The 15387-nt window shown below is 36.0% G+C and overlaps 3 protein-coding genes across 5 annotated transcripts; 1 reads left to right on the top strand and 2 right to left on the bottom strand.

Moving 5' to 3' along the window:
• Positions 1-741: 741 nt before the first annotated feature.
• Su(z)12 (Polycomb protein Su(z)12) lies at positions 742-7472 on the bottom strand. The gene is made up of 9 exons (XM_073091256.1): positions 7271-7472; positions 7131-7177; positions 6763-7050; positions 5948-6164; positions 5388-5626; positions 4855-5071; positions 3477-3682; positions 2477-2823; positions 742-2173 (listed from the first exon to the last, which is right to left on the bottom strand). Exons 1-9 carry the CDS (start codon positions 7362-7364, stop codon positions 1549-1551), a joined length of 2280 nt encoding a protein of 759 aa, XP_072947357.1. The 5' UTR covers positions 7365-7472; the 3' UTR covers positions 742-1548.
• A 518-nt stretch (positions 7473-7990) lies between these two features.
• On the top strand, positions 7991-10442 carry LOC140755999 (uncharacterized). Of its 3 annotated transcripts, none has more exons than XM_073091379.1 (6): positions 7991-8210; positions 8340-8491; positions 8563-8810; positions 9103-9235; positions 9655-9784; positions 10074-10442. In XM_073091379.1, exons 1-6 carry the CDS (start codon positions 8135-8137, stop codon positions 10157-10159), a joined length of 825 nt encoding a protein of 274 aa, XP_072947480.1. In that variant the 5' UTR covers positions 7991-8134; the 3' UTR covers positions 10160-10442. The 3 variants fall into 3 exon arrangements, with proteins under 3 accessions (XP_072947480.1, XP_072947479.1, XP_072947478.1); XM_073091378.1 differs by having other exon boundaries at positions 8337-8491; XM_073091377.1 differs by having other exon boundaries at positions 7991-8491.
• LOC140756000 (ubiquitin domain-containing protein UBFD1) lies at positions 10429-15322 on the bottom strand. The gene is made up of 6 exons (XM_073091380.1): positions 15154-15322; positions 14605-15038; positions 13186-13311; positions 12387-12528; positions 11927-11973; positions 10429-11403 (listed from the first exon to the last, which is right to left on the bottom strand). The coding sequence occupies exons 1-6, from the start codon at positions 15164-15166 to the stop codon at positions 11293-11295; spliced, it is 873 nt and encodes a 290-aa protein (XP_072947481.1). The 5' UTR covers positions 15167-15322; the 3' UTR covers positions 10429-11292.
• Between the last annotated feature and the right edge of the window lie 65 nt (positions 15323-15387).

Below are 15387 nucleotides of genomic sequence, written 5' to 3'. Positions count from 1 at the left end.
TATCATCTGCAATAAGGCAGATGATAAGCAAGTGTATGAAATAAAAAAAGCAGCTTTGAGTCGTTTAGTGGTATCCAGCACTTCCAAATTTCAAATTCAAATCCAAATTTCGAATTCGAGTTTTTTTTTTATTTTTTGCATTTTCTGAGAAGATTTACTATAGTAACATATATTTTTTTTTCACCATCAAAAAGTAGAGATTTCAACGAACAGAAAACATACCAACTTTTTGAAAAAAGCTGATATTTTGACGGGTGAGTTTTCGATTGAAAATTAGGGAGTTTTTTCGATATTAATTCAAAATAAGGTGAAAAAATAAATATTTTTAATCAAATAAATTACAGCGTATTTGGGACATAAAAAGGTAAGTTTTCGCCAAATTTCGTTAAAAAAAAAAATTTTTTGTAAAAGATAAAAATAAAAAACCAAAAACTTGGTTTTTTGAATTTTTCACATAAATTTTGAGGTTATGTGCAAAAAAGTGTAAATACAAAAGTTTTAGATCTTTTTATTACCTACAACTTTGCCATTTGACTTTTTTCGATAGGACTTTTAGTTTTGCCGGAAATCGAGAAAAACCGTTTTTTACCCTTAAAGACTCACCCCCATCCCCTCCCCGACCTCAGATCGCCCGTAAATTATTTTTCCCTTCATTTTTATAATATTCCCCTCCTTTTCTAATGGGTTTCATCCTACTACGATTTTAATTGGTTTTAAAAATTATCGACCCTGGTCTATTAGTGACGCCATCACGTAAAAGGGGCACGAACTCGCAAACTTAATGTAGCATAGTTTAACATTATTATTTTGTATTATCTATGTAGAATACCCTGTGCTATGGTTTGGCATAAAACCCCCAGACCAAAGACAACATTTAATGCGAATGTACAACTAAAATCCATTTCACGTAAAATGATCATGTCATTGAATCTTTTTATTAGGTATGTTCGAAACAAATTTAGCGCTAGAATTACATCTACGCGTAGCATCTTCGTAAATAAAGCCAAAGAAATACATAGGGAACCTAAAAACTAGCAAACTATTTTATCTAGCATTAAAACAGTTTAAATTTTAAAATCATCTCTAACTACGGCAAACTTGCAAAAATTCCGACTAATCATAAATTAATTTTAAGACGATTTCAATGAAATATAACATGCAAATTCATAAAAAAAAAATCACATAAATCGTCAACTTTTGATTTAGCTTCACTGACTGCACGACAAAATCCCGAACTAGCAACAGACAACATCATAATTTAGTAACTTCACTATTGTCATCCATTACATGGACTTTCATTTACTTAAACTACAACATAATCGGATAGAACCGAAATTAAAATTACCTAATCACAATAGTGTAACATAATTTTGTTAAAATCGCTCGTCAATCGATATGACGACAATAATAATAAAATTATGCGGAAAAATCAACTCGCGAGATCGTTCAAGAATGATGTTCCAGTCCCCGTCACGTCGAGCCGGACGAGATTCCTAGAAACGAAACCGACCGCACTCCCCTCAGCGAGAGAGGCAGCGGGGCGGATCGCTAAACGGAGCTCTTCCGCTCGGAGATGGAGGAGCGCTTGCGGCTCTGGATGCTGCCGGAGGACATCTTGCGCTTGGCGTCGGGCGCGGGCGGCTTGGCGGGCGGCAGCGCGCAGGCCTTGCGGCGCGCGGGGGCGGGCGCGGGGGGGGCGGGCGCGTGGGCGGGCGGCGCGCGCGGCTCCGGCGCCGCGGCCGCCCAGTGCTCGCGCGCCGCCCGCAGCGCCTCGCGCATCTTCTCCTTCGCCTCCGCGTTGTCCGCGAGCATCTGGTTCAGCTTCTGCACCGTCTGGTACAGCGCCACCGGGCTCAGCAGCCCGAAGTCGTGCAGCGAGCACATGTGCAGGATGAAGTTCCTGTACAGGTTCTTCTCGAGCAGCTCCTTGCCCTTCATCTGCAGGAACATCTGGCACGCGCGCGGGATCTGGCAGTCGCCGACGTAGTTGTACTTCATCACGTGCAGGTTCCACATCTTCATGAGCTCCTTCTCGCCCTCGTTCACGTCCGTGAACTCATCGATCATCATCATCGTCTTCTGCTGCAGCCAAAGCGGGTCGGTTTCGCTTTCAGAGTCTATGTCTAGTTCGTTGGGGTACACGGGGAGGCAGGTGATCGTATGATGATATAGTCTGTAAAGCAACCGTAAACATGTCAAGTTAGCGGTCGAAAAATGGATACAGTTAGATTAATATAAGATACAAATTAGTTCACAGTCAGTAGCTTAATTACGGTTATAACTGACATCGGACATTAAAAAGCAATGAAAATAATTTAACGTGAATTAAAACTTTGTTGGTTCTCATAGGTTGCTAAAATTTTAAGACAATCAAAGTAAGTAAACGAACTTTATTAATAATCGTTGGCGTAAAAAACAATTCAATATACGTAACTTTACAAACAATATGGAACAAGCAACGCATAAAGCTACTTACCGGTTGTGTCCGGTGAGGTAGGGTCGCTGCGCGTCCACCAGGTCTGCGTCGTCGAGCTCGAGGAACTCTGCGAGGCTGTGCCGCTGCGGACGGCGGCGGGCGCGCGGCCGCCAGATCAGCAGGTGCGTGAGCGCGGCGCGGCGCGTGGGCCCCGCGCGCGGACCGCCAGCCCCACCCCCCGTGCCGCTCGCCCCGCCCACCAGGCCACCCGCCCCGCCTCCCGCCGCGCCGCCCGCCCCGCTCCCCGCGCGGCCCTGCGCCGCGATCAGGTCGTGCGGCGACCCCGTGTACGACCCGTCGTACAACTCGTTGATCGACACGTCGATGCGCGCGCCGCCCGGGATCGGCTGCACACGCAAAGTAGAATTCATTTGTTATGATACACAATTTGGAACATAGCATAGCATAAACACCTACATTCAGTTTTGGGGTGCCATGAATACTCGCATTGTAACACATTGATATCGAAACGATTCTTAATTGGATACTGACTATTTAAGATGAAACCAAGGTCCTGACGTATATAAAAATATGAGGAAATACATGAAATATGGGATAACGAATCTATTAGACCAAAACAAATTAGACCAAAATTTTTCACTTATTACAGTTTAGTCATATAATTAATGGTCATCAGATGTTATTTATTGTGCTTTTGAATAAATGTGTTTATTTAATAAGTATAGTCCTCACCAAACTGCTAGTCCGTTCTGACGTAGTTGTGAGCATGTGTAGTCATACAATTTACTATGACAAAGCAATTCATTTCTATATTCAAAGCGGACCAGCACTTTTATGTGGACTATACCTCATATTAATTTACCATTAAAATTAAAATTCTATGAGAATTTATATCAGTATGCACTTGACCAGCGTAGTAAACGATGTCATAAACCCTTCTCATTTCAAAAGAAGTAATAGAAGCAGAAATGGGTAGATATCAATATGGTAAACATTTACTAAAATCAGAGAAATAATTTTGTACAAAAAATATACTCACAAAATAAGTGAAATTAAATCTGGAGTGGCACAGCTTGAGGTGTTTGAGCAGCGAGTAGAGCGTGCCGCAGTCGAGCGAGCACCACGGGCAGTGCAGGTCGTCGCACGCCTCGGTCTGCTGCCGCGAGTTGTTGTTGTACAGGAACTGGTAGATGATCTGCTGCCGCTTCGCCTCGCCCTCGCCCGGCTCGCACTTTATTTTATCACCTGTAACATATTGAAATTTATATTTGATACTAGCTGACCCGGCAAACGTTGTGTTGCTAGCTAAAAAAATGTTAAGGGTGAACAACCCTTATCACTTAGGGGTATGAAAAATAGATAGTAGCCGATTCTCAGACCTATTGAATATGCATATAAAATTTGACGAAAATCGGTAAAGCCCTTTCGGAGGAGTACGGTAACTAACATTGTGACATGAGAATTTTATATATAGGTCAATAAAATATAATAATGAAAAAATAACCATAAAAGGGTAATGGTCAATTAATTATCACTTGCTTAAACATTGAAGGAAAACATTGTAAGGAAACTTGCACATTTGAGAGATTTATAAAAAATATCTGTAAGATATGTGAAGTCTACCAATATGCACTTGACCAGAAAGTGGCCTATGGCCTAAGCTTTCTCATTCTGAGAGGAGACCCATGCCCAATAGTGGAACAATAATGGGTTGATGATGATGATACTTTAAAATATCAAATTAAAATATGTTACAGTGCCTATTCAATTTGTATATTTTTATGCTACAAAAATTGAAAATATGTATTTTATGAATGATGGTAACAACTAAGTTAACAGAATGTAATATTGTTTATCTGTATAACACTCTAGCAGGCATGCTATTATTAGTATCAGCAATTCGCCTTTTGGATGTTGCATCAAAATAGCATATGTTGGCGACTTGTTGCTTGCGCTCACGGTATCGAAAACACACGGTTTTAGCAAATTAATTAATGCTGTAGCCCGTTTTTCACTTACAATTACGCTTACGCTTTACGCCTTACGCTTTCTACACTCACAGCCCCACACTAGGATTCCCTGTATCGTGGGTGCTATGGACACACACAGAGACAAATACACAAACACCCAGACCCAGAAACAGAAATCTAAATTCATCATTTAGAAATCTGTCTGGCCGGGGATCGAACCCGGGACCCTCTGCGCGTCAGACCGGCATGGTGACCGCTCCGCCACGCGGGTCGTCATTAACCGGGTAATTACTGCATTTAGATTCGAAAAGTAGCAAAGTGTAACCCTTCATTGCTACATCTAACTTGCGAAAGCAAATATATCACCAATCGCCAATATTAAAAGGTATCATGTGTTCTATATCATAAAAATAAAAATTTGGAGATGCTTAAAAAATGTATACTTACCGATTTTAATATCACTAGTACTGCATTTCTGTGTTGAATTTCTTTCTTTACTTGAACTAGATTCTTTCTTAATTCCATTCTCAGATGTCTGCTGATGGAGCTTTGGTCTATTCACCAGTCCGTTCGTGGGTTCTTGACTCCAACTTAGCTTCAGTTTTAATAAGGGTCTTACTTTAAATATATCAAAGGGGTTTGTTTCTGTTGGTAGATCATTATCCTACAGAAGAACTTTATATTGTTAAAATAATACATAATGGAGAAACTAGGATGTGGATGAAATTAAAGTTAAAGAAAAGAGTGAGATATATGCACTTTATTATATTTTAATGTGACTGTCAAAAATCCGCTTGGAGAATATTTAGTAGCGTATGTATCGATACAGGGGCATAGACCGTCGAAAGATTTTTTAATACAATCAAATATGTGCCATTTGTTAGTCACCTAAGCGCCAGCATCTTAAGCAATGTACCAGTAAGTATAGTTCAAATTATAGTAGCCAATGCAGTCAGCCTAACAGAATAGAGTTGACTTACATGAGGTATAATATCCCATTGTGCCATTAGCGCTTTATGGGGAGATCGGGCTATAGTGGCACTTCTCCCGCCAGGCGTCGCGTCGTGTAGCACCAGGTCGTATTCGCCGTTGGTTAGCAAGCATCGGTTTTGTTTGTCGTACACGATCAGCTCACTACCATAGAGTTTACTCCATTTGTTCTCTGTGCCGGATGAGTTCAATTGTTCCCCTGAAGACTTCAGACGTTTTGCAAGTGGTTCTAAAAGGAAACGTTTGAAATAAATTCATTGATCCATCCGTATATCATTGATGGCATTTATAATAAATTCCATTGTATAAACATACTTCAGAAAACGGTATAAAATTTATATTTCTCTATACTGGTCTGGTTTTTTTACAACTAAATCAGCAGAAATATTAGATCAAATAGATAACTATGTTAATATAATACACATAAAGATAAGCCAAAATTAGATACTTGATTCATCAATTCTTACTCTGTCTATAATAAAACTTGAAACTAACCATGATACATTGGCATTCAGAAAAGTCAATATAATATAACAAATATGCATCTTACCATCGCTTTCACCATTAGTGATTTCAGCAGAACTGGAGGCCCCATTAGCAGTGTTGTTAGTCGCGGCTCGTGTGACTGTCACCCTGAGCATCAGCATGTAAGACTTGACGTTGGGGCCCTGTGATGGACTGAACGTGTCACTGGAGATGCTTACCGCTGACGCCATCGCTGGGGGCTCTGACGTCGATGGGTTGAGTGGAACTGAACAACTGCCCACCTGAATAAAATTGTGTAATATCAGTAACTATTAAGAATTGTATTATATCACATCAAAACATATTTATGGGCATTCAACACATGTTTTATATGTCTGACAGCTCAGCTTAATCTTAAACATTATTTTTTATATGGTGGTAATTATAACTATTCACTAATTTTCTACATTGTATAAATTTAGAATAATATTCAAAGCAAACTATGTATATGTAAATAACCCACAAAATTACTTCACACAGTACACACTACGCATAAGATTTATCATTGGTTTTTAAATTTATGTTTAGCTTTAGTGCATTTTTCACGCAAAAATGATTTTTTATAAATAAAATTAAAAAAAAACGCAAATACAATTTGCAATCAGCGCTCAGCCAACATAGCATGATTGAAGATTTAGTTATACTAGGTATTATTAAAAAAATATGTGACTTTTTAATTCCATAAAATAATTTTAAATCTAAAAGAGCATTTTTAGTAATAAAATAGATATAGCTAGCAGCTTACATAAAATAAAATTTTAAAGTGAAAGTCGATAAAATGCTAACAAAAATACCATTGAATTTAAGTGTAACAATATTCTTTTGAAAGGTAACACTTACAGAAACTTCCACAATTGCAGAAGAACTTTCTTTTCTTTTCTTATGGCATATCTTCAAGAGCAATGTTTCCACCTTCACTTGATAGTCTCTAGGGTCTTCTAAGCTCTTGTCATAAAACCCTAAGAATGTCAGTGTCATGTAACCTCCCAGGCTGTTTGGCTGCAGCTCAGTACTCTTCTTCAAAGTCACCTTCTCTAACAAACTGTCCAGTTTAAACCCGTTGCGACTTTTATTTGTTCGGGACATCCGACGTTTCATATAAGATAATGTTCTACTCAGAAATATTGGCTGAAAGGCAAACAAACTTTCGTTTAGCCATTGTTACCAAAACAATAACAAAAGCAATACCGCAACAACAAAATACAAACCGACAACATGTTACGCGTCCTCAAGAATCTGTATATTTGTGTGGGCTCTGAAAAATATAATTTTATTTAAATAATTTCTGATAATGCATAAAGTAACCACAGGAGAACGCTCACTTATCAGTTGCTACAATCAAACTTACTTTCGAAAGCTTGTAAGAACAACTCATGGTCTGCTTGATCTATTTTTGAGTTCTTATTTGTTTCATTATCCTTATCACGCTTCTTGGGAGGCATTTTTTTGGCTTGGTTTGATTAACCAACTATACTGAAACCGCCAAGCGAGTTCATCCATCAGTTCGTTGACTTGACAGCGTCAGGTCAAGCCATAAGCAATATTGCTCTACTATAAAGGATACGCGCATACAGTGTACGGATTTTCGTATTATAATCTATGGTTCATAGTTTACAAATGAGACACAGATAACAAATTATATTGCCAACAGGAAGCTGTGTAGCCAGCTCAGAGGGCTTTCCCTAAATATAGGAATTATATTTAAATTCATTCAAGGTAAAAAATATTAGGCTATGAAGAATATTATAACAAGTTAGGAGATTTATGTCATTTTTGTTAACATGTAAGCTGCGAAATTTATCTCGTGTCACATCGCCCGAAATAAGAGATTATTATAATTATTTCTATTGTAATATCAAAAATTATTAATACTAGAAATAAAATTTGCACCTTCAAATATTGTAATTTCAAATGTTGATCGAAATTAAAAATGGATTAACAACAGGCGGCACTGAAGTTTGGCAAGTTCCGGTGTAAGATTAGTTTTTTTTAATTATTTTTAGGGTAAATGTAAATGACCTACCTGGCAGCACTGAAGAAATTTGTCTATTATTTACAAAAATAAACATAAGGCCATACTTCAAAGTTATATTGTAAGCAGTCAGGAAGTACACTAAGTATAAGTATTTCAAACTTCGAAAGGATTGTTTATATTTTGTGGGAAGTTATAATTTTGTATCAGCTTTTTTACAAATGTAATTTTAACTTAAAAATGGTAAATTTGGGGAAAGAGAAAAGGAGACTAAAAAGAAGACTGCAATATATACAACGGGAAGCAATTAGTGGAGGTTTAGATTTAGCTCTTTTATACCAGTTTAATTACATTTGTAATTTCAAGAAAGACTTTACTAGCAGGGATAAACATCAAAGGCTTGTAATATCAGCATCAATCTGTTTAATTCTGGTATTTCTAGTAGGTTTTGCGGTAGAGAACATATTAAGTGCAAGGTGTCTATTACCAAGTAATTACTTCGTGTGGGAAGCGACGCGCCCTGTCGCCAATTGTAATTATTGCGTGAATATTACGAAACCCACTATCCTTAGGAACATAACTAGGAAAAGCTTTAACGTAAGTGTTTATTATACAGTAAACGTTAAATTATTCTTTACTAGTGAAGTCATTTAATTCTTATTTTTCAGTATTATGCATATTCATCAAAACCTATAATCGTGAAAGAAGCAATAAGTCACTGGCGGGCAATTAAAGAATTTACATTTTATACCTTCAAGAGGTTGTATGAACAGACTGTAGGCAGCTATGAGAGTTTGGATTATGGTTGTCAATTTCTTAATTTTAAATCTGATCTGTTCACTCTGAAAGATGTGTTTAATATGCCTAAAGCTAGAGTGGAGAATGAACCAGGGCAAGAACCTTGGTATGTTGGGTGGTAAGTTTAAAAAAAATATATATTAGCTGGTAAAATTTGTAAGTTTCAAATATGTATTCTTAAAATATATGAAAATGTATGTTAAGCATATTTATTTCACAATCCAAAAACAATCATTTTTTTTAAATTAACCTTTAGTTATCTAAAGTGTCCTATAATCTGTGCCAGGCTGTGCTGCATCACCTAGTATTGCATACATTTGAGGCTGTACATTATCTTTGCTACTACAGCTGAAGCTTGGTGAATAAACCAGTGCAGGAAATTTGACTATCTACTTTTATTTTTATTTCAGGGGAAATTGTCATCCAGAAATTTTGTCAAAAGTAAGACAGTATTATTCAATTCCTGAGTTCTTACCTGAAGATGCAGAGTTTCCAGAAACTGAAAATATATTCTTTGGATATGAAATCGGAGCTGTCATGCATGTAATAATACTTACTTTCCTTTACTGTACCTATAATAAAATTTGTGAAATTATGAAAGTGAATTTTTATAACAGTGTCATAAATTAGCGCCATAGTATGATGGCTAGTAAGTATAGCATGTTTTGTAGAAAAGGCTGCCAATAATGGAATTTAAAATATTTTTTTTGATATGATATGAAACAATATGACAAGTTCCGATCATGATGTAATAACTTATATTTTGTAATTTTTTAATTTCCTAACATAGCCATTGCATGTTGTTTGCATTAATAAACACACTTCTTTATTTCTATAATAAATACACCAAAAAGAAGTGTAACTGCTTCCATGGGTACATAAGTACACACACTTTTGTTTATACCTTAAAATTTTAAATCTTATTGAGGTAATGTAATCCTTGAACGTTCTTGACATTCCAGTTGGATTATATACCTCGTCTGATGTGGCAGGGACAGGTGAAGGGCAACAAGACTTGGTCAGTGGCACCAGTACCTGAATGTGAACACGTTTGTCACAAATTTGACTACTATGTGGAACCTGGTGACATTGGTTAGAATATTATATTTTTCTTAATATCATTATTTTTTTTATATGATACAAGGTATTAACTATGTCCATCACCCATGGATATCTGTAATTAACCCCAGATGAGATTAGAATCCTATGTGAGATTGATAACACAAAAGGAATAATACAAATTATTGTTTTTGATAAAAAATAAATAATATGTATACTATGTGCTATTTTTGAATAGGGGATACTGTATTTTGTTACATTATGTTATTATTAATGACTGTTCATAAAGATTGATATTAATAATATTGTTATTACATTTCAGTGTTATTGGATACGCGCTTGTGGTATCATGCTACAACTATCCCAAAAGGCCAGTTTTCGTTAACCGTGCAATCGGAATATGGATAATTTAATCATAGGTCTTGACCTCCCCAATGAGGCAGATTTAGTACAAATCAAGTATTATTTACATTACATATCGAGATGCCAAATTTTTTATGTCTTTATTTATTGTGCATACTTTTGTAGTGCCATTTTATTGTAGTTTGACTACTTTAGTAGCTTTAATGTTAGCAATATTTTATTTGTTTATTTTTTTTACAATATTTGTAATTATTTGAGCCATTTTGTAAAGGGTTTTACACCTGTTTTATTGTGAGACGAGAAATAAACGAGTATGAGTAGTTCAAAATGTTTTTTAATCTAATTCTATTATCAGTAGTATCCAGTGAAGGATTAGTTGAAAGCTTGTAATAATTTCAAAATATTAATATAATAAAAGCCGTATTAGATAGATGCACTAAAGAATATAATATAAATTTCACAGTCCAATTTTCAATTTTTCCTCTAATCCTTCACTGCAATACTTATGTATTGTAAATTTCAAATAGAGATCAGGTTTGAAACTGAAGGGACTATAATAAGCTCACGAGTCATGAACGCTCACATTATTTGCGCTGTTACCTTCATTAAGAAATTAGCAATATTGTACAGCATATAAATTCAAATGCATAACATGCACATTTTACAGTATCAATAAATAATTTCTTATTTGACCAGAAAGTTGCCAGTACATTGTTGGACAATTTTTTTAATTGACATGGCAATAGATCACAAAAACAAATTCACATTTAATAGTACTGATACAACACACAGTTACACCATTTCTTAACTATTAGCACATGTGATTATATTCAAGAAGTTATACAATTTATTTATGTAGCGACTACCATTCATAGATTAATTAGACGTCGATACAATACAAAAATTTCAAATAGACAGTGTATATAGTTAAAACAGTGTATCCCTAAACATTGAGAAATCAAATACCCTAGCACTTTTATAAAAAGTAGCATAAAGCATGTCTTCAAAATTAAACATTGATTTTACAGTGGCTGTATATTATAGAATAGTCAATATATTAAAAAAAAGTGTGCTAGGGTTTAAAATTTAAAATCATAATTTAAAATATATTGCAACTACCCAAGTAGCTTAGGGGTTGATAGATACAGCAGTGAGAAAGTACAGACATGTAATTGTGCTTAGAAGAATTGCCACACTCCAAGAACTGCATCTTTTATGGCTTCGATGTATTGTGCTGGCACCCAGTACACCCAATACCTGGACGCTTCTGTAGGTCCTAGCTGTAGACCCTGGAAAAGACAGATAAGGCTCTATACATGGCCCCATAGTAGGATTTAACTGTATCGTGGCTGAGATGACCATATACAAAGGCAAATACAAAAACACCCAGACTTAGAAAAGACATCCAAATTCGTCATTTACATATCTCAGTCAATATCTCGGTCCGGCATCAAATCTGAAACTATTTGCGTGTCAAACTGGTAAGGTGCATAGGGGTGACAGCTTCACAACTCTGGTCATCAAAATGTTTAAATGTTACTCAATGAGCTATTTCAGCTTTTTCTATTAAATATATATCTCTTAATAATATCTATAAACTAGTATGTATCAAAGTCCCCATCCAGACACTTCTGTTAGAGATTGTAAGAGGTCCGACATCCCAACATAAGCATGGCCAGCAATAGCTATTATTTTAATAGATATGTTCAGCACGGAGACTGTTATGTGCTCGAAAAGATATATTTCGCACAAATACATAATATAATACTTCAGTATATTGTCGCATAGATAAAAATAAAACACTAAGCTCACCATGATGTGATACTCTTCATGATCCTTTATAGGCTCCGATGTGATACCTGGAGGAGAAAATGTTGCTATTTTAAAAAGTTTCTAAGTTCTATGAGGTCCGGACCCCCTAAACCCCCTCCTATATACATCATCATCAACCCATTACTGTCCCAAAGCTGGGCACGGGTCTCCTCTCAGAATGAGAAGGATTAGGTCATAATCCACTGCACTGGCCAAGTGCAAATTGGTAGCCTTCATATACTTTTTATAAGATTTCTTATTTATGCCGGTTTCCTCACTATGTTATCCTTCACTGCTTTAAGCAAGTGGTAATCATAGGTGCATGCCTGGGATCTGAACCTCGGACCCTTCGATCAAGAGGCCGAGTTTCTTAACCACTAGGCTATCACTACTTTTTATACTCTCTGCTCCTATATACATCCCTAAGCAATCTTATGTATTTATACATTATCTTACTTACTCTTAATAGATGTCATGGCAAGTTTTTCAGTGCGCTCCTTGGTACCGAGCCAGAGCTGGTCTTGTTCAGGCTTAAATGTGAGCCTGACTTTGCCCCCATTCTTATTTAGCATGCCACTTAAAGGTACTGGTGGCAGTGGTTCCTATAACATAGAAAATATTAATATAACAATGGTAAGCAATAAAAACACCACACCCTGTATGTATATAGGGCCCTTTCACTGAAACGCTACTGCTACTGGACACATCGCCAGCTACTATATTCAAGCAAAACATTGAAACATAATTAAGTGAAATGAAATAAAATATATTTATTTTGTATAGGCCAACGGCGGCACTTACAAATTGTCAGTTACAATATTTTTCTTAAACTACTACCAGATTGGAACGCAACTTCTACTGAGAAGATCCGGTAAGAAACTCAGTGGGTTTGTCATTTTTTTTAATAACTATCGTTATCTTTTTGTCTTTTTTTTTAAATGCCATCATTTTTACATACAATATAATCCAGTGAGCCATCTGTAATGTACATTTCCATATGTATTTTTTGGATGTGGTTAAAGCCGAGAATGGAGTGGCCTGTCTACCTCCTGCCTATATTTTTCTGGCTGCAATTTCCTAGTATGGGTAGGCAACATGAGCTTACATGTTTATAAAATTGTAATTAAGCCAATGTTCATACCATGAAGATATTCAAAAACTTATTGAATTCACACACTTAATATATATTATGAAACACAAATTTTTAAAAGACATACATTTGCTATTACGACTTTTTAAAAGGTTTTTAATGTACTTACCTTGACTCCTTTAATTCCAGGCATTACATCAGGGGGAATGCCTTTATCTAACACTTTCCTGTGTATCTTCTGCATGCATAGAGGCTCCTTATTTGTCTGGCTATTTGCTTTCTCTTCTAGAATTTCCTGTTAGGAGTACATTTATTCATAATGGGGTTTTCAACAATACAAAAAATGCAATACAAAAAAATCTTTCTTTATATTTAACATACATTCTGATAAGAACAGCAGACAATTTGTCTCCAGATAACACAGTTACAACTATTCCAGCTAATAACATTAATGTTTGTTGTTGTTGTATTTTGGTTTGAAGACATATTTAGTCCAGATGTTGGTGACAGATGTCTATGGGATGCAGTAACCACTTACTATCAGGTGGAGTGTTGCTTATTTACGACCTCTACAATTATAAGAGCAAAGGTGGTAGAATATGTAGTTCTAAACCAGAGGCAGAAGCATTCCTACTTTATCAGGGCTAGACTCTAATCATATCTGGTGATTAAATTATAGTCCATATGTGCAGGGGCCACTTATGATCACTGGACAGGACTGGATGTTCTTTTGTAACACCTATATTATAAACTAGATGACCCGGCAAACTTTATACTGCCTCAAAATCTATTTATCAAATATATTTCATATAAAATATAGCCTGTTACTCGTGGATAATGTAGCTTTCGAATGGTGAAAGAATTTTTAAAATCGGTCCAGTAGTTTTTGAGCCTATTCATTACAATCAAACAAACAAAACAAAGTTTTCCGGCACGATTACGATTCTTACGGCGCCAAAATTTGAATGCGGATCCTTATAGATCTCGACGAGACAAGACGAAAAGTAAGAATACATTTTTTTGATATCTCGCTTAGTTTTCGAGATATCGATATTTAAAAATCAAAAATAAAAAAAAAAAATCTTTTAATGATGTATTTCGATAGATTTTTGGAAAAGAAAACGAAAACAAAGAATATTTTTTTTCGATATCTTGCTTAGTTTTCAAGATATTAATAAATACATTATTAAAAATGTTGGAATTTTATTGAAAAAATTTTTTGAAGATATATTTTATCCTTTATTATGATTATCACTATTATTATGATAATAATAATAATAATATTTCACTTTTAAAACGCAAAAAATCGAAATTTTCGAATAATTTTTGAGTATCGATATCTCGAAAACTAAGCGAGATATCAAAAAAATTTATTCTTACTTTTCGTCTTGTCTCATCGAAATCTATACGGATCCGCATTCAAATCTTGGCGCCGTAAGAACCGTAATCCCCCCAGTTTTCCTCTTTATAATATAAGTATAGAAAATAATCTAGAATTTTGAATTTTTCATTACATGCAACAGAAATAATAAACTCTCGAGATATTAAGAACTGTTGAAATTTATATAGAAAAATAAATTTGAAATACCTTTGGTGCAGCTTTCACAGCCAATATGTCGTCCATTTTTGAGCCCACAAGCATCACTTTGCCCCCTTTCACGATCCCAGCGTTCCGGAGCGTCACGTTATCTTTGGCCATGCCTTTGATGATGAGCTTCTGCGCGGACTGCGGGACGCCGCATATTCGCTCCAAGTGCGCTTTCAGTTCTAACACGGTGGCGTCGTAAGCGAATGTGATGTCGTGTTTCATTTTGTTAAAGACTACAGTAAATTCCAGCTGTTCCGGTATCTCGCACAGCTCTGTGTCTTCTGCGGCCTCCGAGGTGCACGGCGCGCTCTCCGCGGGAGCTTCCATGTGAGACTTTCCATTATCAACAATTGGTTTCTCTTCAGTCACCTTTGAGCCGTTCGATATCAGGGAACTTGGATCTAGATTCTCGGTTGTATCTCCTTTTTCAGAAGCTAAGAAATAGAACGTGAGTTAGCAAAAATTTTAGAACAAAAGACTTGGTAACTGAGCCGAGGATTGTCAAAAATCGCTTCACCGGTTTTGATGTAAATCTGTATTAAATCTTACCAATAAAATCCATGGTGCGATCTGATTTATAAACCTATTTGTAAATAAATAACCAAAAATGACGACCGTCGCACAGTTGTTTTGAAAAAATAATTAAAAATACAGCCGACTGGCTGACGTAAAGCAACAAATTTTTCTTCAATCGACAATTCGACACTCGTTATGGACGCGTTCAAAAACATAACAAAAGGTTCAATCAGACTTAACATGTTTTTATTTTCTTAGTCGTAATTC

Source organism: Epargyreus clarus, unplaced genomic scaffold (assembly GCF_041222505.1).
Source record: "Epargyreus clarus isolate Ecla_fem2 unplaced genomic scaffold, WU_Ecla_fem_2.2 ptg000034l, whole genome shotgun sequence".
Lineage (NCBI taxonomy): Eukaryota > Metazoa > Arthropoda > Insecta > Lepidoptera > Hesperiidae > Epargyreus > Epargyreus clarus.
The sequence above is the reverse complement of the archived record's forward strand: the minus strand, read 5'-3'. Positions and strand labels throughout refer to the sequence as shown.